The 26647-nt window shown below is 40.4% G+C and overlaps 3 protein-coding genes and 1 non-coding gene across 4 annotated transcripts; 1 reads left to right on the top strand and 3 right to left on the bottom strand.

The window, feature by feature from the left end:
* Positions 1–1106: 1106 nt before the first annotated feature.
* On the bottom strand, positions 1107–12883 carry LOC5519044 (protein DENND6A). The gene is made up of 22 exons (XM_048724299.1): positions 12703–12883; positions 12558–12596; positions 12080–12122; positions 11825–11934; positions 11401–11481; positions 11011–11061; positions 10510–10564; positions 10098–10177; positions 9202–9276; positions 8995–9050; positions 8495–8555; positions 8339–8400; positions 7909–8004; positions 7518–7612; positions 7116–7181; positions 6982–7046; positions 5712–5744; positions 3775–3828; positions 3371–3480; positions 2931–3033; positions 2492–2566; positions 1107–2186 (listed from the first exon to the last, which is right to left on the bottom strand). Exons 1-22 carry the CDS (start codon positions 12841–12843, stop codon positions 2064–2066), a joined length of 1674 nt encoding a protein of 557 aa, XP_048580256.1. The 5' UTR covers positions 12844–12883; the 3' UTR covers positions 1107–2063.
* A 61-nt stretch (positions 12884–12944) lies between these two features.
* LOC5519104 lies at positions 12945–24199 on the top strand. Its single transcript, XM_048730557.1, has 7 exons — positions 12945–13239; positions 13777–13866; positions 15110–15243; positions 15403–15622; positions 15862–15902; positions 17969–18252; positions 23177–24199. Exons 1-7 carry the CDS (start codon positions 13161–13163, stop codon positions 23904–23906), a joined length of 1578 nt encoding a protein of 525 aa, XP_048586514.1. The 5' UTR covers positions 12945–13160; the 3' UTR covers positions 23907–24199.
* LOC5519045 (perlucin-like protein) lies at positions 19878–20965 on the bottom strand. The gene is made up of 3 exons (XM_001638977.3): positions 20746–20965; positions 20523–20588; positions 19878–20371 (listed from the first exon to the last, which is right to left on the bottom strand). Exons 1-3 carry the CDS (start codon positions 20909–20911, stop codon positions 19932–19934), a joined length of 672 nt encoding a protein of 223 aa, XP_001639027.3. The 5' UTR covers positions 20912–20965; the 3' UTR covers positions 19878–19931.
* LOC5519105 lies at positions 21604–22003 on the bottom strand. Its single transcript, XR_007307105.1, has 2 exons — positions 21936–22003; positions 21604–21786 (listed from the first exon to the last, which is right to left on the bottom strand). It is a non-coding gene; the product is annotated as an uncharacterized LOC5519105 (transcript).
* Positions 24200–26647: the final 2448 nt, after the last annotated feature.

Here is a 26647-nt window from a genome sequence, read left to right as displayed (position 1 = left end):
ACCACTATATAATGCGCAGGAGGTATCAGGTATCAGATTACGAAGCACCACGAACGTGCGGCGCCTCAGGATCCGCTAGCAAACTGGTACCTGGTGTTGCAAAAAAAAAAAAAAAAAAAAAAAAAAAAACTGAGTCATCTTTATTACCACGTGCATCTAAGTAAATAGACTAGACAGCTACCCGTCGACGTTATTACCATAGTGCTGAGGTTCATAAATCATCCGTAGTTCAGTGTAACTGTTTTCCGAAAAGCAGGCTGATCAACTGGCTCGAAGACCCAGCGGTTAGGCTTCGGAGATGCGAACATAAATATATTCCATAGGGAATATGGAAAAGCTAGAATTTTAAGGTCTATTTTCTATGTATTAGGCTGGGCTGGCGGTCTTTGCGGGCGTTCCCGGGTGGTTAGGAAACGAAATTTACAGGGACGGGTTCCCTGCCACTAGAGGCCTCTTTTTTTCGTATTTAGCTGGGCAGGCGTTAATGAGGCATCTGCTAGAAGGGACGGCAAAACGGCAAAAAAGTCAAAGTTACAGTACAAGGCCTATTGTCTAACCTTGCAATCCATTGAGTATTTCATATGGATAATATAACAATAATATTGAGTATGATGATCTGAGGATTACCATGTAGCAATTCAAGTAGCCATGGAAACCCCATGACAGTTAACAGTTGATGGTCGATAGGGTGTGGTTATGGATGAATGAAGGATATAATAATTAACTCCTTTCTCATCCTTTACCTCCTCTTTCCCCTACTCGCCCTCCTCATATTTTTTCCACTTTCCCTTATCCCCCTTATTCTGCTCTTCCCTTCCCCATTATTGACATCATTTTCTTTGATGAAGCCCTGTAAAATCCCCCCACCCCCCATTGTTCATGGTTGCTTTTAAGTATCATTAGGAAACTTTGGCATGGTATTAGGGCAAATGTCGTTTTTTTTCATATGCAGTTCCAAATACAAATAGATGCAAATGAACGTTTGACAATCGATTAAATGCATTTATTTGCATTTGTAAGGGCACACGAAAAGAACAAAGAACGGCGTTTGGCCTATGCCTCTAGCCACAAGCCTTACATCAAGGAGGTAAAAACAAGGTGCTCAATTAGAATCTAAGTTGTTTTTTTGTAGCTGTACATCAAAATTCATCATACCATACAATATTTACATTTGTATTACTTGTGTATAAAAATATGGGTAAAATAATTGTAAAATATATTACATTTATATTTTAAATTTGAGAAAATAATAAGAAAGCCAATTTCCTAAGAGACAAAAAATAAATAAATAATATATCTATAAGGGAAATAACAATGCTGACTTACCAATTGATAAGGTTCATAGAAAATCAACCTAAATATGGTAATACAATGTCAACTAAATTTAACACGTCAACTAATGTAACACAACGATGTGATGCTATCATCCGGCCTATCTAAGGCTGATTTATACGCAATTTGTGTCAAGCTCGAAGATCCAGCGTACTTTGCGAGCGCTCCCAAAGGAGCGCATAAGTGCATAAGTAATTTTCCGAGCAGGATTTTCGTGGCCGAAAAAAATAAAGAGCTGGATCCTCGAGCATGGATTTGTGTACGGCTATTTGATTGGTTGCAGGGTCAAAGCAACATAATCTAAACGAACAGGGTCGTCCTTTTTATGAAATAAAAACCAAAGAGTCGAACTTGAACCCAGTGTTTCCATGACAGTTGCGGTCAAATATTGACGACGGACCAGCGTCGTCAAGAAACCGTTACAAAGATACTACAGCTTCTGCTATGGCCAAACGGCAGGTCGGACGGTACTTTGACCAACCAATAGTTACAAAGGTACACAGCAATATACAGGTGTGGAAACGCCAAATGTTCTAAGGAAAAACAATAGCGTTACCAAGAAATCGTTACTAAGACATTTAGCTTAACACTGGAGCAATGTCAGCTGTTGCTATAGATGAAATGCAGGCCGGACAGAAGCTTTATCAGCAACAGTTACTAAGCTATGTGGCTTAGTATTGGCAGAACGTGAGCTGTTGATACTAAGATATGACGCTAAATACTGTGTGACGTCAGCTGTTGCTAAGGACAAACTGCAGGTCGGAGGGCAGCGTTGTTGTGATGGCTGATAAGTGCTTGGACAGTTGTTGCCTTGTCTCGTGTGTGATGGGAGGATAGAATGTGGAACAGGAAGTCTGAAGATAGCAATGGATAACACACCGTCAGTTATCCTGGGAACCCACTATGTCACCCACACAATCCTTTAAATGTCGACCAGTTTGTCCTTTATTATTTTTAACATTTGTAGGACAAAAGTATGTTTGCAAATTTCAAAATAAACGATTACTACATTAACGATATCTGCTTGAAAGTATCTATGTTAACTGGATTGAACGGGGCAAGGGAAAAGATGCTTTCTTTGACATGGTTTTCTGTGAAATCCAAAACGTAAAGCCGGATTAGGCTAGTGAAAAAAACAATAATATGCCAATCTACTTACCATTTTCTCTTTTATTTGAAGATACAGGTCAACAACTTCGACCTCTTGCTTGTCTTTGACCCAGCCCAAGACATCCTTAAAAATGAAAGCGTAATAAGATACAGTGACTCATGCTACCGTGGCCACCTTGACAGTTTGGGAAGTTAGCCAATAACAATGCGAGAAACGTACTGATTGACATGAACTTTATTAGCCAATCAGTGTGGTAAAGAAACGTTTCAGCGCGCTTTAGGACACGACGAACACCTCCCAGTTAAAGTTCATGTCAGTCATGACACTATGATTCTCGCACGCTAATTGACTTGTAGCGCGCAACGGATGCAACAGCAACTAAAAATCGCCAGGTTGTTTGGTCATTGTACACGATCACGCGATAAAACTGAGACATCATGCGCTAGTCGTGACCATTGCTTAGTCTAACTCGTTACGTATTACATACCGCGTTGCCTAGAGTCTCTAGATGAAGCAGCTCGATTTTCTGAGTAATTTCCTGTTGGCGATGCCGCAACCAGCCCTCGAAATTAGGACTTCGGAAGAATCTCCTACAAACAAAACTCACACGTGAGTAGATGGTTTCCGAAAAAAAGGTAGCCGCAGATCGCTGTCAGCACAGCCCAAGCTAAAGCATTCTTAACCAATCCTTTTGTCACGACACTTTTAATGACAAAATACTTGGTCTTTCATTCTACACCCCTGACGTCGTTTTGACATTCTTTTTCCAAAAATAAATGTCAATAAATCGTAGAATCGCTTTTCTCCTTCAATTTTTTCAATCTAACGGCAATTCTTTCCTTTCCCTAACACATATTTTCTATCTTCTCCGAACCCCCATCCCCTCTGTACAAGTAACCCCTAGTTATGAGAAAGCCGAGAGCATACCGGTAAAGCTGGATCCAGTTGCCCTTTAGTCGAGAGGTGAGTTGAGGCCCGGAATGCTCCAGAGTGGTCAGGAATTCCTCGGCGTCAAATGGCTTTATTCGCGGCGGGTGCTGTTAAAGATAAAAATTGTTCATGGCAAATGACAGCATATTGTCAAATGACTCGAAAAATAATGGCAGAATAGGACACGCCCAGAGCCTGTGGCCCAGCTATTTCACCCTTGCCGCGTATTCAACTTTCAAAGAACCCCATCCCAGTTAATTTTTTTACACCCCATCTGAAGTTTTGAAGAGGTGTTAACCGGCACATCTGAAGTTTTGAAGTGGGGTGTTGGTATTTGGAGAAGCTCCACACCTCGTCTTAGGTGGTAAACGGAGTTGTGGGCAGTAGTACTAATGACACACCTTCCATGGTGATATGCTTCTTTGAAGAGGCATCAGACTTGCAACATAGCGCTCCTTGACAAACATCAACATAATCATTATGAAAACGACACACTCAAATATCACCGTGGCAACGAAACAGACAAAATCAGCATATCCGTTTATTGTTAACTGGGAGTCTGGGACTAGGTATAAACTAGGCCTCAGTCCCCTTAGCTTTCCAGTCCCAGGGGTAGAGGACATAGGAGGCGTACCGCTTTTATACTTTTCAGCGGTTAGAAGTCACAGGAGCCTTACTTACCAAGGGTATCATGAAACTCTGAGTGAGCTCCACCATGTGGCGCCTGAGAATCGCGTTCTATGCAAAGAGAAACGGAAACATCGTCTTAATCATGATTCCCCAAGGACAAGGCGACTCCAGGCAATGGTTCCAGCCCTCGCATAGCCTAGGGGAAAGGGTCAGGTTCCAGCCCTTATATAGCCTAGGGGAAAGGGTCAGGTTCCAGCCCTCGCATAGCCAAGGGGAAAGGGTCAGATTCCAGTCCTCACATAGCCAAGGGGAAAGGGTCAGATTCCAGCCCTCACATAGCCTAGGGGAAAGGGTCAGGTTCCAGCCCTCACATAGCCTAGGGGAAAGGGTCAGGTTCCAGCCCTCACATAGCCTAGGGGAAAGGGTTAGGTTCCAGCCCTCACATAGCATAGGGGAAAGGATTAGGTTCCAGCCCTCACATAGCCTAGGGGAAAGGGTCAGGTTCCAGCCCTCACACAGCCTAGGGGAAAGGGTCAGGTTCCAGCCCTCAGATAGCCTAGGGGAAAGGGTCAGAATCCAGCCCTCACATAGCCTAGGGGAAAGGGTCATTTTCCAGCCCTCGCATAGCCTAGGGGAAAGGATCAGGTCCCAGCCCTCACATAGCCTAGGGGAAAGGATTAGGTTCCAGCCCTCACACAGCCTAGGGGAAAGGGTCAGGTTCCAGCCCTCACACAGCCTAGGGAAAAGGGTCAGGTCCCAGCCCTCAGATAGCCTAGGGGAAAGGGTCAGGTTCCAGCCCTCACATAGCCTAGGGGAAAGGGTCATTTTCCAGCCCTCGCATAGCCTAGGGGAAAGGGTCAGGTTCCAGCCCTCAGATAGCCTAGGGGAAAGGGTCAGGTTCCAGCCCTCACATAGCCTAGGGGAAAGGGTCATTTTCCAGCCCTCGCATAGCCTAGGGGAAAGGGTCAGGTTCCAGCCCTCACACAGCCTAGGGGAAAGGGTCAGGTTCCAGCCCTCACATAGCCTAGGGGAAAGGGTCAGGTTCCAGCCCTCACATAGCCTAGGGGAAAGGGTCAGGTTCCAGCCCTTACATAGCCTAGGGGAAAGGGTCAAGTTCCAGCCCTCACATAGCCTAGGGGAAAGGGTCAGGTTCCAGCCCTTACATAGCCTAGGGGAAAGGGTCAAGTTCCAGCCCTCACATAGCCTAGGGGAAAGGGTCAGGTTCCAGCCCTCACATAGCCTAGGGGAAAGGGTCAGGTTCCAGCCCTCACATAGCCTAGGGGAAAGGGTCAGATTCCAGCCCTCACATAGCCTAGGGGAAAGGGTCAGGTTTCAGCCCTCACATAGCCTAGGGGAAAGGGTCAGGTTCCAGCCCTCGCATAGGGCAAGGTAGTCCTTACGCCAACAGGGTGCTCCTTCACCTAGCTAAGAGAAAGGTTCATGGCATAAGGTGCAGGGCCGTCCTGTGAGTGAAAGGTTCCACCCCTCACATATACAACCCCTACTTTCTAGTTCACTCAGAAATCTCCTATGTATGAACGGCAATTACAATTCTCAAAGAAAATAAATTTTAAAATAAATGTATGACAGGTAAATAATGTTATTTGTGCATCATATTATTTGTTTTATATGATTTACTGTTATTATTTCAATGGAATTATCTGCAATATGAGAAGAAACATGACTGAGAACAAATCACATGACATACCTGGACTTCAGGGGGCCTCTTGGGGTGGTTCCCCTGGAAGGAAGATAAAGACAACTTTTACTACTGTGTGTGTTATGGAGCATGGCTGGAGTAGTTAGGGGGTGTGCTAGGGTAAAGGGGCAAAGTTGGGTAGGTAGGGGTGTGCTAGGGTTAAGGGGCACAGTTGGGTTGGTAGGGGTGTGTTTGGGTTAAGGGGCACAGTTGGGTAGGAAGGGGTGTGTTAGGGTAAAGGGGCAAAGTTGGGTAGGTAGAGGTGTGTTAGGGTAAAGGGGCACTGTTGGGTAGGAAGGGGTGTGTTAGGGTTAAGGGGCAGAGTTGGGTAGGTAGAGGTGTGTTAGGGTTAAGGGTAGCAGTTGGGTATGTATGGGTGTGCTAGGGTTAAGGGTAGCAGTTGGGTAGGTAGGGGTGTGTTAGGGTTAAGGGGCACTGTTGGGTAGGAAGGGGTGTGCTAGGGTTAAGGGGCAGAGTTGGGTAGGTAGGGGTGTGCTAGGGATAAGGGGCACAGGTGGGTAGGTAGAGGTGTGCTAGGGTTAAGGGGCACAGGTGGGTAGGTAGGGGTGTGCTAGGGTTAAGGGGCACAGGTGGGTAGGTAGGGGTGTGCTAGGGTTAAGGGGCAGAGTTGGGAAGGAAGGGGTGTGTTAGGGTTAAGGGTAGCAGTTGGGTAGGTAGGGGTGTGCTAGGGTTAAGGGGCACAGTTGGGTAGGTAGGGGTGTGCTAGGTTTAAGGGGCACAGGTGGGTAGGTAGGGGTGTGCTAGGTTTAAGGGGCACAGTTGGGTAGGTAGGGGTGTGCTAGGGTTAAGGGGCAGAGTTGGGAAGGAAGGGGTGTGTTAGGGTTAAGGGTAGCAGTTGGGTAGGTAGGGGTGTGCTAGGGTTAAGGGGCACAGTTGGGTAGGTAGGGGTGTGCTAGGTTTAAGGGGCACAGTTGGGTAGGTAGGGGTGTGCTAGGTTTAAGGGGCACAGGTGGGTAGGTAGGGGTGTGCTAGGTTTAAGGGGCACAGTTGGGTAGGTAGGGGTGTGCTAGGGATAAGGGGCACAGGTGGGTAGGTAGAGGTGTGCTAGGGTTTTGGTGCACGGTTGGGGGACAGTAGATAGAGGTGTTCTAGCATTAAAGGGCATGGTTGGGAGAGGTAGGGGTGTGCTAGGATTATGGTGGTGGGGGTGGATGATATAGGTGGGAGGTTATGCCATTGTCTGCGATAAGTCAGATAAATTATGAGGCAGGATGAAACTCTTTCAAAGATTTCTAACATCAGCCATCACCTGCCTTACCTTGCTAAGCTTCCTCTGCACTGTCTTGTCTCTACTCAAGAAAGGCTTATACTTGGTGTAGATTCCTAGAATTCAATAAGAGTTGGTTAGCAATGTTGATTGATTGATGATGGCATTAATGTTTAATATCCTACCAGGTTTTGATGAAAGAGTCCTCTTGCCAGACTGACCAGCTGTTGGCGTCTTCCGTGATGATATTACTAAAAGAGTAACAGACATGTAACTGTTATGTCATAGTGTGGTACATTCCAAGACCTGAAATACCCAAAAGATATCCTCCAAAATTAGAGTATGCTAGTCAACTTCATCAAATGCACACCTCCTTGCAATAAAAAAATCCAGTTTTCAAAATTGGATTCCAACAAAAAGTAAATATGGCATATTATAAGCATTGTATCCCTTTATCATAGATATCCTCTTTTCAGAATTGCTTAACAATATGATTGTATGATATGCATTTACTGCAGTCACAAGTGCATGGTCTTTGTTATATGTTCTTGGGTATCTAAAAGCTTCTCAATAAATGTCCAACTTACCAAGATTAGACATTTCTCCTATTCGAACCACATGGGGCCAGTGTTGCAAGGTCTTGGCGAAGAAGGGGTTTGTAACCCCCAAGATGACAGAAGGGCTGAAAGCAACAATATGACAAAAAACAGTTATTAAATAAATAAAAACATTTTGGAGAAAGAAGAGTTTAGATATTTATGGGTACTTGAATAATGCAGAGTAAAAGTTTAACAAAGAATATGTTTTTGTAATAAGGCATTAATTGTTGATTGACAGGGCAAACACAAGAGATAGGGCTACTGGTGATATAATGTAAAGCACAGCAAAACAAAGAAAAATGTAATGATAGCAGGACAACTTATTAGAATGTAGTATTGGAATACTTTTTAGAGCTCATTTTTGTAGTATAATACTTACGGTGCCTGTGTACGTGTTGTGTATTCCTTGAACTCGCTATCATGAATTGTAAAGAATGGGCGGAAATCCGAGCAGTAATGAAGTGGTGCAATAAGCCTATAGAAAGAGAAGTGCCTTAGCAACCAGTGTATAAAACATGGGTATAACAACAGTATACTTACAGTACCTTTACTGGCAAATTCCCTAAGTTTAAACATTGACGTATACTTTATACCTTCACTGAACGGCCAGGAAATCTTAATTGGAACCTATTACACTGTGTGATACAGTATAAAAAAGCCAAAAAAATTGACATGATAAGGTCACAAAGGTAACTTCCTGATAATGTTACCCCAGTGAGGATACAGTTTTGTTTTGGAATGAGTTTAGATTCAAAAGAACATTCTCATTCTCCAGCGGAAAAGTTGCAGTATTCCACTGCTTTACATACGTGGTAAGAGATTGGACCGTTTCTGAGCACACAGTTGGAGATGGTGCCATGACTACCAGTGGCTGTAAAACAGAAAATACCCTCATGATTATCTCATGATACTTTTTTTCTAGAATCACACATTTCTACATTTTGTACAGTGATACTGTATGTTACCTCATTGGTGAGAACAAGTTCCCATAGCAGATGAATGTGACCGAGAACAGACTGAAGATATCTGTGGAAACACAAAACACATCCTTCAGATGATCACATGGGGACAGTACATTTGACACTCAAATACAGGTTTGGTAAGTTCAGACTTGTTTCTGCTACTGCAAAAGAAAATAGAGGCTGCAGTAGGGAATATCCAAAGCCCATTGCTAATATCACAAAAAGACATTTTGGATATCACCAAAATGCAACAGCAGCAAATTTGCTATCATAATAACTGAGTAAGACAGTTTTTAAATGGGAATTGGCACTTCTAGACTATTAACTTTGATCTTATTATGTTTATTTTGCATTTATGAATTCGTTGCCTTGTCATTACTGTACTTCTCATACTGTAGCTGGTACAGGTGGGTTGAGGGGTCAATGTGTCTGATTTTTGGCAAGTTCATTTTCATGCTGCCATTGCTACATACACAGACCATTGTACATACAAAGAGACTTACTTGAAAGAATCTGGTTCTTTGAGGGTTGGAATAACTCGTGGGCTTGGAATCGGTTCCTGAAACAAAAACAAAACTTAAAATGGTCTAGATAAATTTTCAAGTAAGCCAAGACAGATACAGGCAATTACTTATTCTGACTGGGAACCAGAGTGGGCATCAATTGAGTTCATACTGTATTTCTCATGAAAAAAATACTGTTCCCCTTACCATGATATTGATATTCATTGGACTATCAGGGGATGACACAGCTCCTGGACGATCCTTCCTGGATGGTACTCGTACCTAGGCACACATGGTAGAAGGCAAATAAGCCTGACGTAGATAGCTACAGTACATACTGGAAAATGCAAAGGCACCTCTTTTGCCTGGCCACCCTTAAACAGCCTCTGTCAGCCGTCATTTTGTGATCCTAGCAAAGTACCAAGTGTGAAAAAGCATCTGTTTCCATTGGCTGATTTTAGGAAACCAATGTAATATTTTCGATTGAATTTGATAAAAGAAGTATAGAACTTTGCTTTTAGATGGTTATTTCAAGATTTAATACATTATGTCCCTTCAAATACTAAATAAAAACAATAACAAAGGTGTGGCTGACAAGGGCACTTTAATCAAGCATCTTCTTTCCCAAGTTCTGAAATATTGCTTAAATTTCATTCCTCCCAGCCAACTATTAAATATGATAATAAATAATTGATAATAACAACTCTACATTGTACAGTAATGTACTAACCTTCTGGACCACATTTGTGGCTTAAAGTTTAACGAAGTGCAATAGAAAATATCTGACATTTTACAGGGCATGGCAACCACTGAAGGGGAGTTCTCCCCTTTGATTGTATAAGATAGATGTGATAGATGATGAAAGATGTTTTATTATTGGTACCATATAACTTTTGTTACATAGGTTGTTTCAGCCAATAAATGTGTCCGTAATATGTACACCCTGTAATAAGTCTGTAATATGTACATTATGTTATTCCCCCTCCCAATCTCACTGTGCCATGGCCTTAGACCCATAGCTAGCATCTCTGTTGGTAACAGGACTTGCTTCTGCCTTTGCTGCCAGGCAACAGTACATTATGAGAATTAAACAAACACTGTACCTGGAGCACAGTACCCATAAGTGGCAGCTGTAGAGTATACCCAGCCTGGGGCGAAGGCCATTGGTCAATATTATGACAAGCTGTCAAAAACAAAGAAGAATTGATAATGTGTCTTTGGAAACAATGTATGATTCCCACTGTTGAAGCTATAACATTTCAGTTAAATACTATTTAACTTAAAAGGAACATAGATAGAGTTTACTCAACAGCCCATGATAAGAGAAGAAATGGAGATCCATGGATCTTTAACAGTTGAGTACCCTTTTAGTATATATATATGGCATAAGGCAAATGAGTAACCTAGTGTATACCCCATATGTACAATATCAGCCTATATGAAATGTTCAAGGTTAATGAATTCTCACAAACATCATACTTAGTAAGGGTACATTAATAGTTCTTGCTTAATTACCAGCTTCAAGGGAAGGTTCACCATTCTCAAAGAATCCAGGAGCCATTATTTTGACCTAAAATAGAAAGAGTGTTTATAGTGAACCACAGAGTATTATCCCATTAAATGACACAGCATTTATATGTAATGTTTTGTAATAATCAAGTATGTTAACTTAAAGGCTTGCTGAAATGAAAGTAAATTGAAAAATGGCTGGGTAAAACCTCCCACTTAACATCTTGGCTACTGGCCCTGTGTTTTAGAGAAAACTTTAAAAAAAGAAAACATGATGATGCCACAACATCAATTCAGGAAGTAAATCCGAAAGATGAACTGAAGTTTGTTAGATCTCAAGTACCAAAGGAGCATTTTCTCACAAATTCTAGGAATACTTTAATTGCATTAACAAGGAAATCCAGAATTTTTGGTTTTGTTACCTGCCAAGGGTGAGGGAAATAGTTGAAAGGTATACTGTACCTAAGGTACACAAAGTTATCAGAGAGGGTTTGTAAAAGTTCTTACCACTTCACTGAATAAATTGATGTATGGTAATCTTGATACAAGTACTAAGGACTACAAAGAAAAAAAATATAAATTACATTAATTTAACATGCACTTAATCTAATAAAGCTTAACTTCTAACAAACCTTTACTGGGTTTAGTAACTATTTAAAATAGCACAATACAAGTTTTCTCAGCTACTGACATTTATTGAGAAGGCCCTTTGACACACTATTAAAAGGGCTAGGGATATCATATAGTACTGTAAATCCTTGTTTCATACACTGTAAACCCTTGTTTTGATTGGGTCAGCACTATAAAAGGGTTGGGATACCACATACTGTAAACCATTGTTTTGAAAGGGTTACACTTGATGCCTTACTTGCAGGATAAAGTGATGTACAGACAAACCTTTTGAAAATACCCCCTCTGTAAACTTGGGTCTTTAACTTGACGAAACAACACAGAGCCATACAAATGGGCCGGGTCACTCTGGAATAAAAAAACGAGAATTTTTTTTTTCATTTGTAAGCCATCATTGGGTATGTATGCAACTTTGACTGGCAAGAAATAAGTATAAATAAAGACTGTTATGGCTATTGCAGACACATTCGAGAACCAATAAGTGTTGAAAATGAGGGCTGGAATAGGCACTTTCCATGCATGAGTTTTGAAGTTTACATGGATTTTGTAACTGTCAGTGTAATAGGAATGTCCTTGAGCAGTGGACTGTACACCAAACACAGAGTAATTATCATGACAAACAATACAATCAGTAAATTAATAAGCAGCAGCAACAACATCATAAAAAAATCACAGCAACAACAATCCGTACCCTGAATCCAAGAGGCACTTCAGCCTCACGCATCTCACAGCTGGGGGACTTCCCAGATGACCGGGGACTACATCTAATGCGGAAATGAAAGGTTGTGTCTCCCATACAACCTACAGATTATTAAGAAATCAAGAATTGTTGTTAACTATAGATATACAGTATGTGTTCCATAGCCTTTGAGGCTCTATCAAAGTTCAGTTAGAGTATGATAGTGTAAATGATTCATATGCTAGTATAACAATGAAAAATGCTTACCGGAGTTGGAGTCAGGAAACGACAAGTAGCAAATGTTCATTTTCTGTCAAACGATATGAGAGCTTTTGTCAATGAAAATCAATCTACAATTTGCTTGGGTATTTAGTTTAGCAATTTTTAGTATATAAGGGTTCCATAAATTATTTTCCCGGTAATGGCCAAGGCAAATGTCAACGGATTCTATTTCTCATTCATTGTTCTGGAATCGTGAATACACGTGCTGTAAAAAACAAAATCCACATTTTAACATAAATCCTTCAACAAGGAGTCTGAAGATTATATTCAAGATCTCTTAAAGGTAATTGCCACGTTTTGGTCAAAAGTAAACACCACCATACAACATCATGGTGCCACGGCTGGAAGAAATGCGATAAAGCATGCACAAAACTATGAACGTAGATCTAGAGATCCCCAATATTTCCCTGTACGCCTGCCATTAGTTTCCTAGATACACACTACCAGAAGATAAACTACGCACCTCTTTCTCAGATAGATGCACAAATTTGGGGTAAACAAGCTGAAACAGAACCGTTAAAATTTATTTGGGTAGGAGGTTTTTTGAAGCACAGATGATACCAAAAATAGTTCACAAATGAATGCGCTCAATATCTGACAAATTTTACCTCCATCGCTTGGCCAACCTCTATGTCGAACGTCACAACACAAAAGCATGTTATCCACTTCTTAAACCTGTCCCAGGGTAACTCGTTGGCTTCATCTTCGAAGGAAAAGTCTGACTCGTCCTCCATCGTAGAGGCCGCCATATTTTTTTCTGCGCCTCTGCATTCTAAACCAAGGGGATATCTTACATCCGGTATCACAAAGTGTCGTCACTTCCGCCTTCGAAACCTCGTCTTATCCGGTTTTAGACTTTGAATTCCAACATGGCCGCCTGTAAACAGTTTTTAGAGAGGAATACGGAGCGTTTTGATTTACTACTGCTTAGCTTAAAGTAGCTTATTCAAGTTGATATCATATCATTTAGAGCTTGTTTATTTCTCCGTGACTAAACTAACACGATGGTGGAAATGGAGGAAGTTTAGTTCTAGAAGTATTGTAACACGTGCAGCCTGAATGCAACATGGCAACTTCGAGAAAAGAGCCCAGACCAACGAGTAAAAATCATTCAGATGAGCTTTTGAAGCTACCTGGACCAAACGGTGAGTTAGCTTCAACACGCTGAACCGTCTACATACAAAAAAAACAGCGACAACAACTATAAGCAATAGTAAAATAATGATTAAGATATTTTAATGCTTTGGAGCCTAACAACAGTTGCCCGATTTATGCACATCTGCCTGCACACTGTTTACTTGATGACTGTTAATTATATTCTTTGTTTGAAGTATGCAGTACTCTTCTGGTGAAAATCTAACTACATACAGTATATAGGCAGTGTGCAGTATGGCCAGTGAAGTGGACAGTGAAGCTCAGTGTGGCAGACACACTGACTGCTGGTCTGACACACCGAGCTTTGATGGAACCAGTGTAAATCCTTATGCTCTTATACTTATGGGCTTGTAACATTTCCTGCCAACAAATTTATCTACCCGGGTAAGAGGTAATAACAAGCTGAATTTAGGCATGTAAACAATTTGCAGCTCTTCCATATTTAGCCAGCTCAGTTTCTTTGCAAACCAGAAAAGGGTCAGTAATGCTGTAGCCCCTCTAAAGTTAAAGCTTTGTTTTATGTCCAGCTTCTTTGAAATCCAAGCTTCTGCTACCCCAGCAAAAGAGTGGTGGTGCAACTGGACCTCCTAAGATAACTAGAGTTGAAAGGTCAGCTGGTAAGTGGTAGTGTATTATTCTAATAACACATCATTTAGGGGGTTACATATGTATGGTACTTACCAGTTTTTTTTAGCAAGAAATCTCATCATATCTTTGAGGGTCTAAGGGAATTGGGTAGTGTTATATATAAAGTATTGTATGTGGGGCTGCCATACACAGGTAACAATGGTTATTTGTGGACACCACACAACATGGGCATTTGGAAAGAACTGAATTTGATGACATTGTACTGCAACTTTAAATATGTGCACACTGTATGGTCATGATGTTTAAATCCCGAGGGGGTTACTCACTATATCCATCGGACGGGGATTATCGCGTATCTTTTAGGGTGCAAATTTGGAGCCTTGGGTATCTTTTAGGGGTGAAAATAAAAATGCTCTTATGAAAGAGCGTTAAAACGTTTCAATCGGTGTTATTAGATCCCTAACCAGTGAAAAAATCACACAACCTACAGGACGATAATTGATCACGAGCTTGACAATGATCTGTTTGTTTTGTTTTTATTACAAATTATTTATGTTTGTTTGAGGTATCTTTTAGGGGATAAATTCATGCCTAATTACACCCACTTAAGTATATTTTAGGGTTGTTTTCAAAATGTCCAGACAATGATCCCGGCTTGTTTGATATCGGAGTACCCCCCCACCCGGGTTTAAAATATGGTAACATAAGAAGTAACTCCATTATATACACAAGGCAACTCCAAGCCAACTGATTCCACCTACTGTAATGTGCCAATTTTATGTCTCAAGACATTACTGTATGTTTTTTTAGTTATAGTTACTGTAAAGTTTCAGCAAAGGAAGCCTTTCCTTACAGTACCACAAAAAGACATTCAAACAAAATGGACCCTGCTCTCAAAAAGCCCCACAACTCTGGCTGACTTGCCAATGATGTTTGAACATTATGGAATGATACTTTTAAAAAAAGTGCTTGATTTCTCACCTGACTTGCTGTTTTTTAACTCTATAACCACTTTTGCTACTTTTCTGTATGTTTTATGCTGGAATCATTTTTACTCAAAAGAGGTTTTAGAAGACTTTGCTTGTGTTGAAGACACAGAGTGTAACTTAGGGGCAATTTCAGCATGGACCCTGATTAATATCTTATATGTAGAAAACTCTCAGTCTGGAGGTTAAAGTTTACAAGCCTTGATGCTCTACTATAGCACTGCTTTTCCTTAATGGGATCATATTATTATAAACATTATATTCATTTATTTTTCTCTTCTTTTAGTTCTGTCTAGAGCAAAACAATTCCTTCCTTTGATGATGGAAGCAGACAAGAAACTCAAGGAGAAAATGGAAACTCTCCCAAATAGTGAATTGGATATTGAGAATGTTACAGAAGATGAGCCCCACATTGAAATGGTGAGTCCATGGATAATATTAAAGAGAAAACACTGTGAGAACAAAGAGTTCTTTGTGCTTGCAGGCACAGTGCCACTTGATAAATACTCTATTTGAGCAAATGTTGAAGTTGTGAAATATTGTGATCTGTATAATTATTTGACTTATTTTTTTCGTTAGAATATAGCTTTGGTTGAGAATGATGCCTCAGATGAGGATGATAGTTCTTCAGATAGCAGTGGCAGTGATTTTGAGATGGAAACAGAGTACCTTGAAAGTTCTGCTGTCACAGAGGACAATTTCAAAACCCAGATAAAAGGGAAAAAGCCAGTGATTGAAGAAATCATTAGCAGTGACAATAACAATTACTCATGTTTGGATGAGCATAAAGCTAGTAAAAGCTGATTGATTTTATAGTTATTACATTCAATGACTGAAAATCATTATGGTTGGCTTGCGATTATGTAGCAGGATCAAAAAACAAAAACCAAGAACAATTGAACTTGTATAATCTTATTAAAAGAATCTGTGACTTAGCACTTTCTTTTTGCAAGTATTAATTTATGTTATCAGTTTTTTTTTAGTTCACATAGAATTAGAGGCTTTTCTTTTCTTTATTTTTATGTATATTTTATTTAGAAGATGAGGAATCTGAAAGGAATTATGTCCAGCAGAAAAATGTATTGAAAATAATGTTATAAGTAAAATGTAGTAGGCTATGTATGCTCTACCTGATAGCTGAAAAAAGTCACACCCAGGCTTTTTATACTGTAGGCCCTAGCATCATGGATGTTGAAACCTGGGGTAGGCTTGGGATGGATTTCTTGCTGGTGCAGATGTTAGATACTGTAAATGCTAAGGCTTATTCTTTGAAGGTGACCTAATCTGCATATGTTAGTTTACAGGTTCGTAGCAGGGGGTGGGGCACTAGAGGCATATCCCCCCCCCAATATTTAAAAACAAATTGTAATTTGGGGCATGGCTGTGTCCCAATATTATCTTAATGTTTCTGTATTATGCATTTCGAGGCCTGCTAATGACACTGGTTTATCACTTGAAATATTAGACTGTTGGTAAAATGTCCATGTCCCAAGCCTATTTGGTGGTGGCGAGTGTGTGATGCTGATTATGAGGGAGGGGCTTATTCAGAAAATACCAGTAAAGCTATGTTGGACCTGTGTAGTCCTGCTATGTATTGGGGGGGGGGGGGGGTGGGAAGGGGGGGTATAGGAATCATATTAAAGAAGGAATAGCATTTGATGATCTTTGAATATGGAGTGACCATTTGAGGATCCTTCAATATGGAGTGACCATTTGAGGATCCTTCAATATGGAGTGACCATTTGAGGATCCTTCAATATTAAAGTGACCATTTGAGGATCCTTCAATATGGAGTGACCATTTGAGGATCCTTCAATATGGAGTGACCATTTGAGGATCCTTTTAATGTGGAGTGACCATTTGAGGATCCTTTTAATGTAGAGTGACCATTTGAGGATCCTTCAATATTAAAGTGACCATTTGAGGATCCTTCAATATGGGGTGAATTTGAGGATCCCTCAATATGGAGTTACCAAGGGTTTACACACTAGGTATACGCCTGTCTTTTAGAAAGGGAGCCTAGGTACAGCAGCAGCCTCTAGTGTGTTTTGTGTTGCGTCCTGAAGAGACCATGAGAAAGCATAAAAATGTGTTTATGTTGGTCATTTGGAATTCGCGCCTTGCGCATTCCCTAGAGGTTCACTTATGCCTTTATTTTTTTTAATTACATTCGTCTTTCACTTGATCTTACCAGTTTGCAAAACGCGTCGTTTTTTTCCGGGGTTGTTTTTCCCCAGTTTTCTGCTAGTTGATAAATGAGCATGTTTGTATATTTTTACATTAAACTTGTAATATGGTCTCCAATAAACTGGTACGCGTCACTCCTCACACGTTGTGTGTTGTTTATGTAGAATATACAATATAAAAAAGTTTTTGTGCGAAGGATCGCAGAGACTAAGCACAGAATATGCTTTGAACATTACAGTTTTTTTTCCCTATGATCGCAGTGCGACTAAAGAAATAGAAAGAAAATAAGATAATGATATCATTTTAGAAGACATGTTTAACTTAACGGTGATAGATGGATTCGTTTGTGAGCATTTGTGGTTTGTTCTAGACCTGTTACTTTTAGAATACAAGCACTAGAAAAAAAACACGTTTCAACATGCGAGCATTGCCCTTTTGGGGCATTAGAAATTTTAATAACCACTGGCTAATTTAAGCAGCCCCTCAATCATTTTTACAGTATGACTTTAATGTCTGCAAGCGTTTTCTCGACCTCTTAAAAATATTCTAATAGACTTGTTTTTAGATAGATACGCTCATCATCGGCGTTCCGCGTGTAACAACATGTTTCTTGATACCTTTCCCTTAATACCCGTTGCCATGGTAACCCTCCCTCCATAAAAGGGCATCCCAAACAAAACAGTGTGTACCATGGGATTGATTGTAAATTCCGCCGTCGCAGAATTAATTGTACTGTATCCGCTAATTTAGTCTCATGGTTTCAAGTATCTTCTAGAAGTTTTAGCTTTGGGCACTGCAATGGTAAGTAGAGAGACTTTTTAAGCTCGTGTTCACTGTGCATTCGACAATCACTGTTTAATGGTATCCCACATATTGGGCCCAGCAGTTGAAGGGTAACCTATCGTAACCAAGCATGTCTCTCTCCGCGTTTATTTAAGTCTTTATGTATTTCTTGTAGCCCGTAAAGGCAAAGTCTTCCAAGGGAAGAAGTAGAAGCCCAAGCAAAAGCCCATCAAGGAAAAGTGGTAAGAAAAGCGGCAAGAAAAGTAGCAGAAAGTCACGATCACCCTCTCCGTCGGCGAAAGCGAAGCGTGAAGTAGATTTACTCAGTCCCGACGCGATGGTAAATGGTTATTACATTAGTCACAATGCAGAACAATTCTTGCAGTATCGTGGCTTTGGTTGGGAGTCACCTGGAGGTAAAGGCAAGAAAAAGAAAGGAGGAAAGAAGAAGAAAAAGAAGTAGGCTTATCGAATTATAATGATCATTTTCGGACCGGCCTTTATCAGCGAGAAAAGGGACTTACATTATAATTGTTTAGCATATTGGTGCAAAAGCGGCAACAGTCATACAATACCCCAGCGGTCAACGGGTCACGGATTTGTCAGCGAATTCCGTGTAATTCAAAAGGATAAAGCCAAGCGTATTTCAGACAATTTGATGCTGAAGATCAGTCACAAACTCTGGGTGGTTTTATTGACCCGTAAAACAGAGTGCGATTGTCAATGGGGTACAACGAAATGAGAAAAGAAACACCAAAAGGAACAAAGGAATCCTAGCTTACTGTGCCAATGTCTCAGGCATGATCAGATGAATACATTCATTTACTGTTCTTAGTTGTAATAATGACCATCACTGAAACGCCTGCTAAACCAGAAGTAAGGAGAAACTGGTCATGTGCACCTGTAGTTCAGGTAGGAGAATTCAGGAAGTGGACTTTAGTGCAGCGCATCTCTCGAGGCTGATTTCTCAAAGAAAACTTTTTGAAGCTCATAGATTTTTACGCGATACTTAAAATAATAATATATCGACTGCCAGTCACAACTTCTTGTAAACTCGACGTTATTTGGCTTTTGGCTGTAAATATTTTTTGCTTATTCATAGAAAATATTCAGACTACCTTGTTATTGATGGTTAGAATCATTTACTGAATAATATATTTTGATGTTATGCCACTACCCAGGAAAGGACAAAAAGTGACTTTTTACGCCATTGCAGTATCTCCACCGGACGTTAATTGGATTGGGCTACAAAAATGTTTGACTTTTAAAGCAATATGTGAGTTTTGAATTTCCTTATGTAGTAGTGCGTACACCACTGCATGATTTCTCTCTATCTCTCTCTATGATAGGTCTTTCATTCACCAAACACAAACAAACATTTTCCTACGGGAAAGCAGAGGCATGTGTAATCTTTGGAGACATTCGTTTATGGCTTGTTATGTATGAATTATTTATTCACGCCTGGTTCTTCAAATTACCATCACGGGAATTTTATTTGACCCCAATTGCTGACTCAACTAAGCTGTCGAAAGCTGTATTTCCCGCGCAGTCGTATATAAAAATATTAATACTATGGTTTTAGTTAATTCAAATTTCTGGATAGTGACAAAAATGACGCTAAAATGTTTCATATGTTTTTAAAACTGAAAGCCAATCCTTCCACATTCCTTTTATTTTCCATTACTGCAATTCCTTGGGTTTCATTTCGGGGACTCTTTGGGATCGTTTCGGGTCCCGGGATCAGTTGGGGTACTTTTGGGGATCATTTCGGGTCCTGGGATCGTTTCGGGTCCTGGGATCATTTCGGGTCCTGTACAGAACGCCTAGGTACGGGCCATAACTGTATGTAATACATACAGTTTTCTTAAAATGTCAGTCATCAAACAGCGTGTCCCCCCTAAAACTGATTTTTCTGGACACAAATATGACATATGAATGACTGTTTCCCCCCCCCCCCCCCCAGAATTTAGCCTAACAAATTCTGCGTTTCTCGTGAGTTTGCCGCTCTTGGCTTTGCCCATTCAGTACTTGAGGTACTGCTATAAAACGGCGTTTATTGCGGAATTCCAGACAAAAAAAGTTTATACTCTTGGCCATAATTTTTATTGTGCTTATTATCTGATTACATTTTTTTTTAATCATTTATTATAAGCCGATTTTTCACAAATGAAGCCACACATAAAGACTTTGCCTTGATCGCAAGGGAGATCATTCCAGTGCTTGGCACGCGGGTCTGGAAGAAACGTGAATATTTCACCACAATCCTCACTCCCACCATAATTGTTGGGTTCGCCTGTCGACCATTTGGTATAAAGCGGTCTTGAGCTGTCAACCCACTCGAACTGTGTGGGTGTCGTTGGGTTCCGTTTTAATCCTATCCACATTCGATTTCTTGAGGGGGCTTGCTTGCGGCTCAGCTCGTACACAAATGTGTTTTCTTGTTCGCTCGTTATCTTTACCAGGTCTCCGCCGAGTTTACCACAGGCGGTCCGTGCATCGGCCCAGTTCATAATAGTCTGGTCTGCCTTGTAGCATGATCGGTTGAGTCTCACCCATCCCGCGGGGCATTGCAGGCTGACTGTCAATGGAAAGGTACTTTGTAAACGTACGACAATTGTGAGTTTCACGCTTCGCAACTATCTGGATCTGATGATTGCATTAGCTTGGAAAATTTGTAGCAATGCTATTAGCATAAGTCCTTTATAGTCTATTTTATCTGATAGTATTACCTTTTGAGTTGATTTCCTTTAACTCCACCTGAATCGAGCTTAGCATCCCAACCACTTTTGCAATTTCTGGTATAGAAAGAAAAAAAATCACTTGTGTAAAATTGATAGAATGTTGTGCCAAAACAATCTTGTTATTTTTAAATAAAAGATACGCAATACAAAAGAAATTAAAGGGAAAGCCATAGAAGTCGTAGACGTAGATAAACGTAGATATTCTTTTTACCTTTATCTTGTGAAGATATCTTTCCTTCAAGGGTATTCAAATGTGTGGTTATTGCATTTTGATCGCAAACATTCAGAACCAGAGATTTCCCCTGAGTGAATCCCTTTTCGTCGAAAAGGAGAACGAGGGAAAACAGCAAAAATACTCTCGTTGACAAGACAGGCATCTTCCAGACGTATCCTCCGATAGGGATGAAAAGACAAAGATTTATTTAATATGTGCTTGCATCATCTACTCTCGCGTTAAACGTGTTACAAGAAAATTTTACGAAAATATAAAACGCTTTGAAAAAGAACAAATAAAAAGCACTTGAAACAGGATAGAACAGGGAAATGTGCGAATCACTGTTTAAGGAAATACCCCTGGGTTTCTGAGGATGGGTTTTCTTAGTAAACACTGAGATACTTTTCAGCAAATTAGAGGGGGTTTGAGTTTTTTCTTTAGAATTTAGACAAATAAATTCTGCGTTTCTCTTGCGTTTGCCTATATCCAGTACTTGAGGTGCTCCTATAAAATGGCTTATTTCGGGGATTCAGACAAAAAGAAACGTTTATACTCATACTCATAATTTTTATTGTTCTTGTATTATATGATTACATTTCTTTTAAAATCATTAATCACAAACCGATTTTTCACAAATGAAGCCACACTTGTAGACGTTGCCTTGATCGCAAGAGAGATCGTTCCAGTGCTTGGCGCTGGATCCAGAAAGCGTGTGTATTTGACCACAATCCTCACTCCCAAGACCGTTGGGTTCGCCTGTCCACCATTTGGTATAGAGGGGTCTTGAGCCGTCAACCCACTCGAACTTTGTGGGTGTCGTTGGGTTGCGTTTTAATCCTATCGACATTAAACTTCTTGAGGGGGCTTGCTTGCGGCTCAGCTCGTACACAAATGTGTTTTCTTGTTCGCTCGTTATCTTTACCAGGTCTCCGCCGAGTTTGCCACAGGCGGCCCGTTCATCAGCCTAGTTCATAATAGTCTGGTCTGCCTTGTAGCATGATCGGTTGAGTCTCATCCATTCCGCGGGGCAGTAGCTGACTGTCAAAACGGATAGTACTTTGTAAACGTACGACAATTGTGAGTTTCATGCTTCGCAACTATCTGGATCTGATTATGTGCATTTAGCGACAAATATGTTGCAATGCTATTATTATAAGTCCTTAGTCTATTTTATCTGATAGTATTACCTTTTGAGTTGATTTCCTTTAACTCCACCTGAATAGAGCTTAGCATTCCAACCACTTTTGCTATTTCTGGTATAGAAAGAAAAAAGTCACTTGTGTTAAATTAGATAGAATGTAAAAAAATATATTGTTACTTTTAAATAAAAGATAACACAAAACAAAGTAAATCATAAATAAAAGAAAAAGACATAGAATTTTTTTTTTAAATCCATCTTCAACCTAGACGTGGATTAACGGAGCTATTTCATATTTATACTTTTATCGCAAGAATTTAGGACAGGATTTTCTCTCTTCATTGCCAGACTGAGTCCCTTTCCGTCGAAAAGGAGAACGAGGGGGAACAGCAAAAATACTCTCGTTGACAAGACAGGCATCTTCCAGACGTATCCTCCGACAGGGATGATAAAAGACAAAGATTTATTTTATATGTACTTGCATTTTATACCCTCGCGTTAAACGTGTTACAAGAGAATTTTACGAAAATCTAAAATGCTTTGAAAAAGAACAAATAAAAAGCACTTGAAACAGGATAGAACAGGGAAATGTGCGAGAATGTGCATGCCGCGATTCAGATTGGAATACGGTCAATGTGTGGCACGTATCTTCGGGACGTTTTCTAAAGTACACAATGGCCTCTTATTATAGAAAACTCTACTTTGAAAATATATATTGTTGACTAAAATAAACTTGAATCGATTTTTCGTTTTTTTTAGATCTTACAACGCTTTCCCCGTCTTATAAATCTGGGCCCTCATTTCATTCACAAAAAAATATATTTTTTGAATTTCAATATACGCACGTAGGTAATAGAAAGCTACGCCCCTGAACTTTATTAAAACAGAGAAAAAAATATCCTTTTTTGGAAAAAAATCCGGTTTACGTTCGTTCGGATTTAGGCTGTTTCCACATACAGCCTAAATCCGATATATTGATTTCTTAGACGACCTCGGCGATCAAGGCATATGACCTCTAAGTCCCGCTTGCTATTGGCTGGTGTAAGTTGTTTTGACGGAAAAAAATTAAGAGGAATTAACCTTTCCGTCTTGTGTCTAATAATAGCCTAAAAAGCGTACCACGGGCCACTTGAATCGGGGTAAACAAGCTACTAGAGGAATCACGAGTAGACAACTCCAGACTAAAGATACCCAGGTCACGAAGCGATAACTAAACACACTGAAGCACATATCGATCTAAGGGCTGATTAATCGACTCTGGTAATCGCTAAAATCCACTTATAAGCGCTAAATACATAGAAAGGCCCCAGAGGACAAACAAAGATCTAAAAGAGCTATCCCACACATGAGAAGGGTGACAACTAACTTTGAGACTGGTGTTTTAAGAGACGAGAACCACATTCGTACCATGGAGATGGATAAAGAAAGCAAGCATATTGAAGCCAAAGAGAAGGTGGTTCTTAACAAGACTAGAAGTCGAAGCAAGTCGCTCTTCTTCGCAGAGAGACCAAAACTCGACTCAGACCGCGGAGTATTCGCATTGACACACGCGGATATTCCACTGCGCCAAAGATCACGCTCACTCCCGCTAGAAGCTGAGAAAGTCAAGCCAAAACCGACCAAATTTGACCGCGACAAAGTAACCAAGATAATTGTTGATGTATTCAAAAACAAACTAGCGAATATGCATTATAACGCGAAGGATTGCCAAGCTATGGCCAAGGAGCTAGCGAGTGTCATCAGAGAGAAATGCGTCGAGTTGCATCTACCAGGATACAGACTCGTTTGCACTTGCACCATCACCAAGCGCCTGAAACCTGCACCCGCCATAGAGAGCGGGTGCCTATGGGACGAAAAGAGAAGTTCTATTGACAATGACAGCTTTGCAGAGTATGTCTACAAGAACATGGACATCTATGCCATTGGGACAGTGTATGGAGTGCACATTCAGAGGTTTGAGAAGAAATCATCCGAGAGGGCTTCATCGCACGGTAGATTGCCTACTCCGATCCCAGAATAGCTTTAAAAACTGTCACAACACAACCAAAAGCAATCTGTTTATTCAATTCAGATTTGTAATTCAAGCAAGAGTTCTATACTTCGATGTTTTGCCAGTTCCGGCCTAGCCAATGAGGTTACATTTTGTCGTGTGCTGAGAAAAACGCATTTATAGCGGTATGGGGTATGACTTCTTTCCGCCATCTGGCTATGAACATCGGATTGAGCATCAAAACAACAGTAGCGAAATTTGTCTGGTTTCCCTGACAACGCCTGTAAATTATGCGACGTAGACTAGGCGCAATATCTCAAGTGGAAATTGCGAAGGAAAATAACAACGCGCTAATGTTTAAACGGTGATAGTTATGTTATAGACACTAGATGTGCGTCTAGGACTGTCATCTTCTGATCTATGATGCTTGTGGGAATCACTAAAACATTAATTATAGTTATGTTGATAGAGTGGTTTTCAAAATCAAACAACAAAATGTAATTGTTATAAAAGTCAAGACAGAACAAATGAGAACAAAGAGATTATAATGTATATATTAATACTAAATAAACTAAAAAGTATTTCAAGGGTTTTGTAAAACCACTCTTTAGTAGCGTGTGAATCTTGTACTACTGATCGATAGCGGTTTATATACCGCGGACATTTGATAATAAGTTAGATTACTAAAACACAGTACATTTGAAACAAAAATGGCAGAATTTTCTATAAAAAAGACGTAATTTCAAGTTGGGCGATAAGGAAAAGAATCGTATATCTTCAGATCGTGGAATGCACTTATTAAAGATACAATAGATGTAACTTTTGCGTCAATCACGAAAGGAAAAGACCCAAGGATACCCGCTGTATCTGTAAGAACTTTCCTCAAACGTAGGCTGATGATTTGTCTATTTTCCCATGTCCACATCGCTTCAATTAGAATGATATTCAACATTTCTGTCTTTGATGATTTGATGTGGTCATATCCGTCTCCATGGTAACGCTTAAGGCACTTAACCAACCAGGCGCCAAAAGCCCTTGACATTCGCACCACACTACGCTTCGATTGCTTCACTGGTCTTTTGAGCCGAGAAGAAGTCGCACACTTCAACACAAAAGAACATCGCAACAGCTCAAGGAAAACACAAAATACAAGCAACACCAAAACGTAGCACAATGCGCGACCCAATAACCCAACATAAGCACAATACAAGCGCAATACAAGTAACAAAACAAGCATAAGCACAAAACGAAACATAATAACAGCACAAGCGCAATCATGCCTACACAAAGCGCAATACAAGTGCAATACAAGCACAACGCAGGAAATACATGCAAGCACAAAGCGCAACACAACAACAGCACACGCACATTATATGCCGCCACAAAGCGCGATAGAAGCGCAATGCAAGTAATACATGCGAGCACAAAGCGCAATGCATTTACATTACAAGCGCAATGCATTTACAACACAAGCTCAATCCATTTTACAACACAAGCGCAATCCATTTACAACACAAGAGCAATGCATTTACAACACAAGCGCAATGCATTTACAACACAAGCGCAATTCATTTACAACACAAGCGCAATGCATTCACAACACAAGAGCAATGCATTTACAGCAAGCGCAATGCATTTACAACACAAGCGCAATGCATTTACAACACAAGAGCAATGCATTTCAAACACAAGCGCAATGCATGCCCACGCAAAGCGCAACACAAGCGCAATGCACACAAACACAGAGCACAAACTTTGAAAAAAAAAGTTTGGCCATACCTTTATCCATTTTTGTCCTTTTTTGCCATCACTTATACTCAGTTTGCATCTATTTGGTTCTTATGTTCTCTTTGTGCTCAGAAGTATCCCGTCCCGGGAATGACCAGGTCAATTCAGGACGGATGGGTCACATTTTATGTGTCTCATCTAAACCTAATCAGTCCCAGGGAAGATGGTACTGGTTCTATACGTTCCTTATTCTAGATGTGTACTCTGTTTTGCTCTTTGTTATACTATGCCTTCTTGCCTCCATTCTTCCAGATCTGAAATTTTCGCTGCGAGTCTCCCATTGACGGAAATCAGCACTTTCCACCAATTTTTTTTGAAACGAAAGGGGAAACTCCAGTGCTTCTACATATGGGATATACATGCCTATAATACGGAAATACAAACGAAGGACACTATCCATGGGGACTATGTTTGGTACGTACGCCGGCGAAAAGGGACAAGGGCCCATAAGGCGTCTCCCATTTTTCTCACAAGTGATGGCATGCTCGACTTCTTGATTACAAATTTATTGAAGTTCTAGGGTAACATTTTCACATGGCTCGAAGTGTTTGCTCTATTCGGGTGGTCCTAGACTTTCGTTCTAGCTTTTATGTTATCATAGTGGTATTTATTGCTTAAAATGAATATTGCCTTCAAAGTGATTTGCTGTGGGTTGCACGGGATAAAATAAGGGAAGGAGTAGGGGGGGGGGGAGGAGGCATAAAATTTAATTACGAAATACCACGGCTGACGTAAGATGACGTAAGAGTCTTCACCCAATGCGTCATAAGAACACATCTGACGCAAAAGAAACTTGCTACTTTTTGTAATAAAAGACTCCTGTAGCAATGTTTTACTTTTTTAGTATTCTTTCCACGCTGATCGTCCTCATTCTCTCTTAATTTGTAAATATTAGTCAGAAATTACGATCTGATGTTGTTAATTGTACCTGCTATGGTACAAGCTTCGAAATACTTTATTTATTCATTTATTTTTGTTTTTTC

Source organism: Nematostella vectensis, chromosome 1 (assembly GCF_932526225.1).
Source record: "Nematostella vectensis chromosome 1, jaNemVect1.1, whole genome shotgun sequence".
Lineage (NCBI taxonomy): Eukaryota > Metazoa > Cnidaria > Anthozoa > Actiniaria > Edwardsiidae > Nematostella > Nematostella vectensis.
This window is presented reverse-complemented; position numbering and strand designations above follow the sequence as displayed.

Excerpts from the sequence above, each read along its gene's own strand:
- LOC5519044 (XM_048724299.1), bottom strand. The coding sequence starts at position 12,843 with ATGGCGGCCTCTACGATGGAGGACGAGTCAGACTTTTCCTTCGAAGAT. Across the intron at positions 11,935-12,079 it reads GTTTCCTGACTCCAACTCCG|GTTGTATGGGAGACACAACC; the intron begins GTAAGCATTTTT and ends AATAATCTGTAG. Across the intron at positions 11,062-11,400 it reads AGAGGGGGTATTTTCAAAAG|TCCTTAGTACTTGTATCAAG; the intron begins GTTTGTCTGTAC and ends TTTTCTTTGTAG.
- LOC5519104 (XM_048730557.1), top strand. The coding sequence starts at position 13,161 with ATGGCAACTTCGAGAAAAGAGCCCAGACCAACGAGTAAAAATCATTCA. Across the intron at positions 15,903-17,968 it reads ATTATGTCCAGCAGAAAAAT|CCCGTAAAGGCAAAGTCTTC; the intron begins GTATTGAAAATA and ends TATTTCTTGTAG. Across the intron at positions 18,253-23,176 it reads GGAAAGAAGAAGAAAAAGAA|AATACATAGAAAGGCCCCAG; the intron begins GTAGGCTTATCG and ends TTATAAGCGCTA.
- LOC5519045 (XM_001638977.3), bottom strand. The coding sequence starts at position 20,911 with ATGCCTGTCTTGTCAACGAGAGTATTTTTGCTGTTTTCCCTCGTTCTC. Across the intron at positions 20,589-20,745 it reads GATATCTTCACAAGATAAAG|AAATTGCAAAAGTGGTTGGG; the intron begins GTAAAAAGAATA and ends TTTCTATACCAG. Across the intron at positions 20,372-20,522 it reads AAAGGAAATCAACTCAAAAG|TCAGCCTGCAATGCCCCGCG; the intron begins GTAATACTATCA and ends TTCCATTGACAG.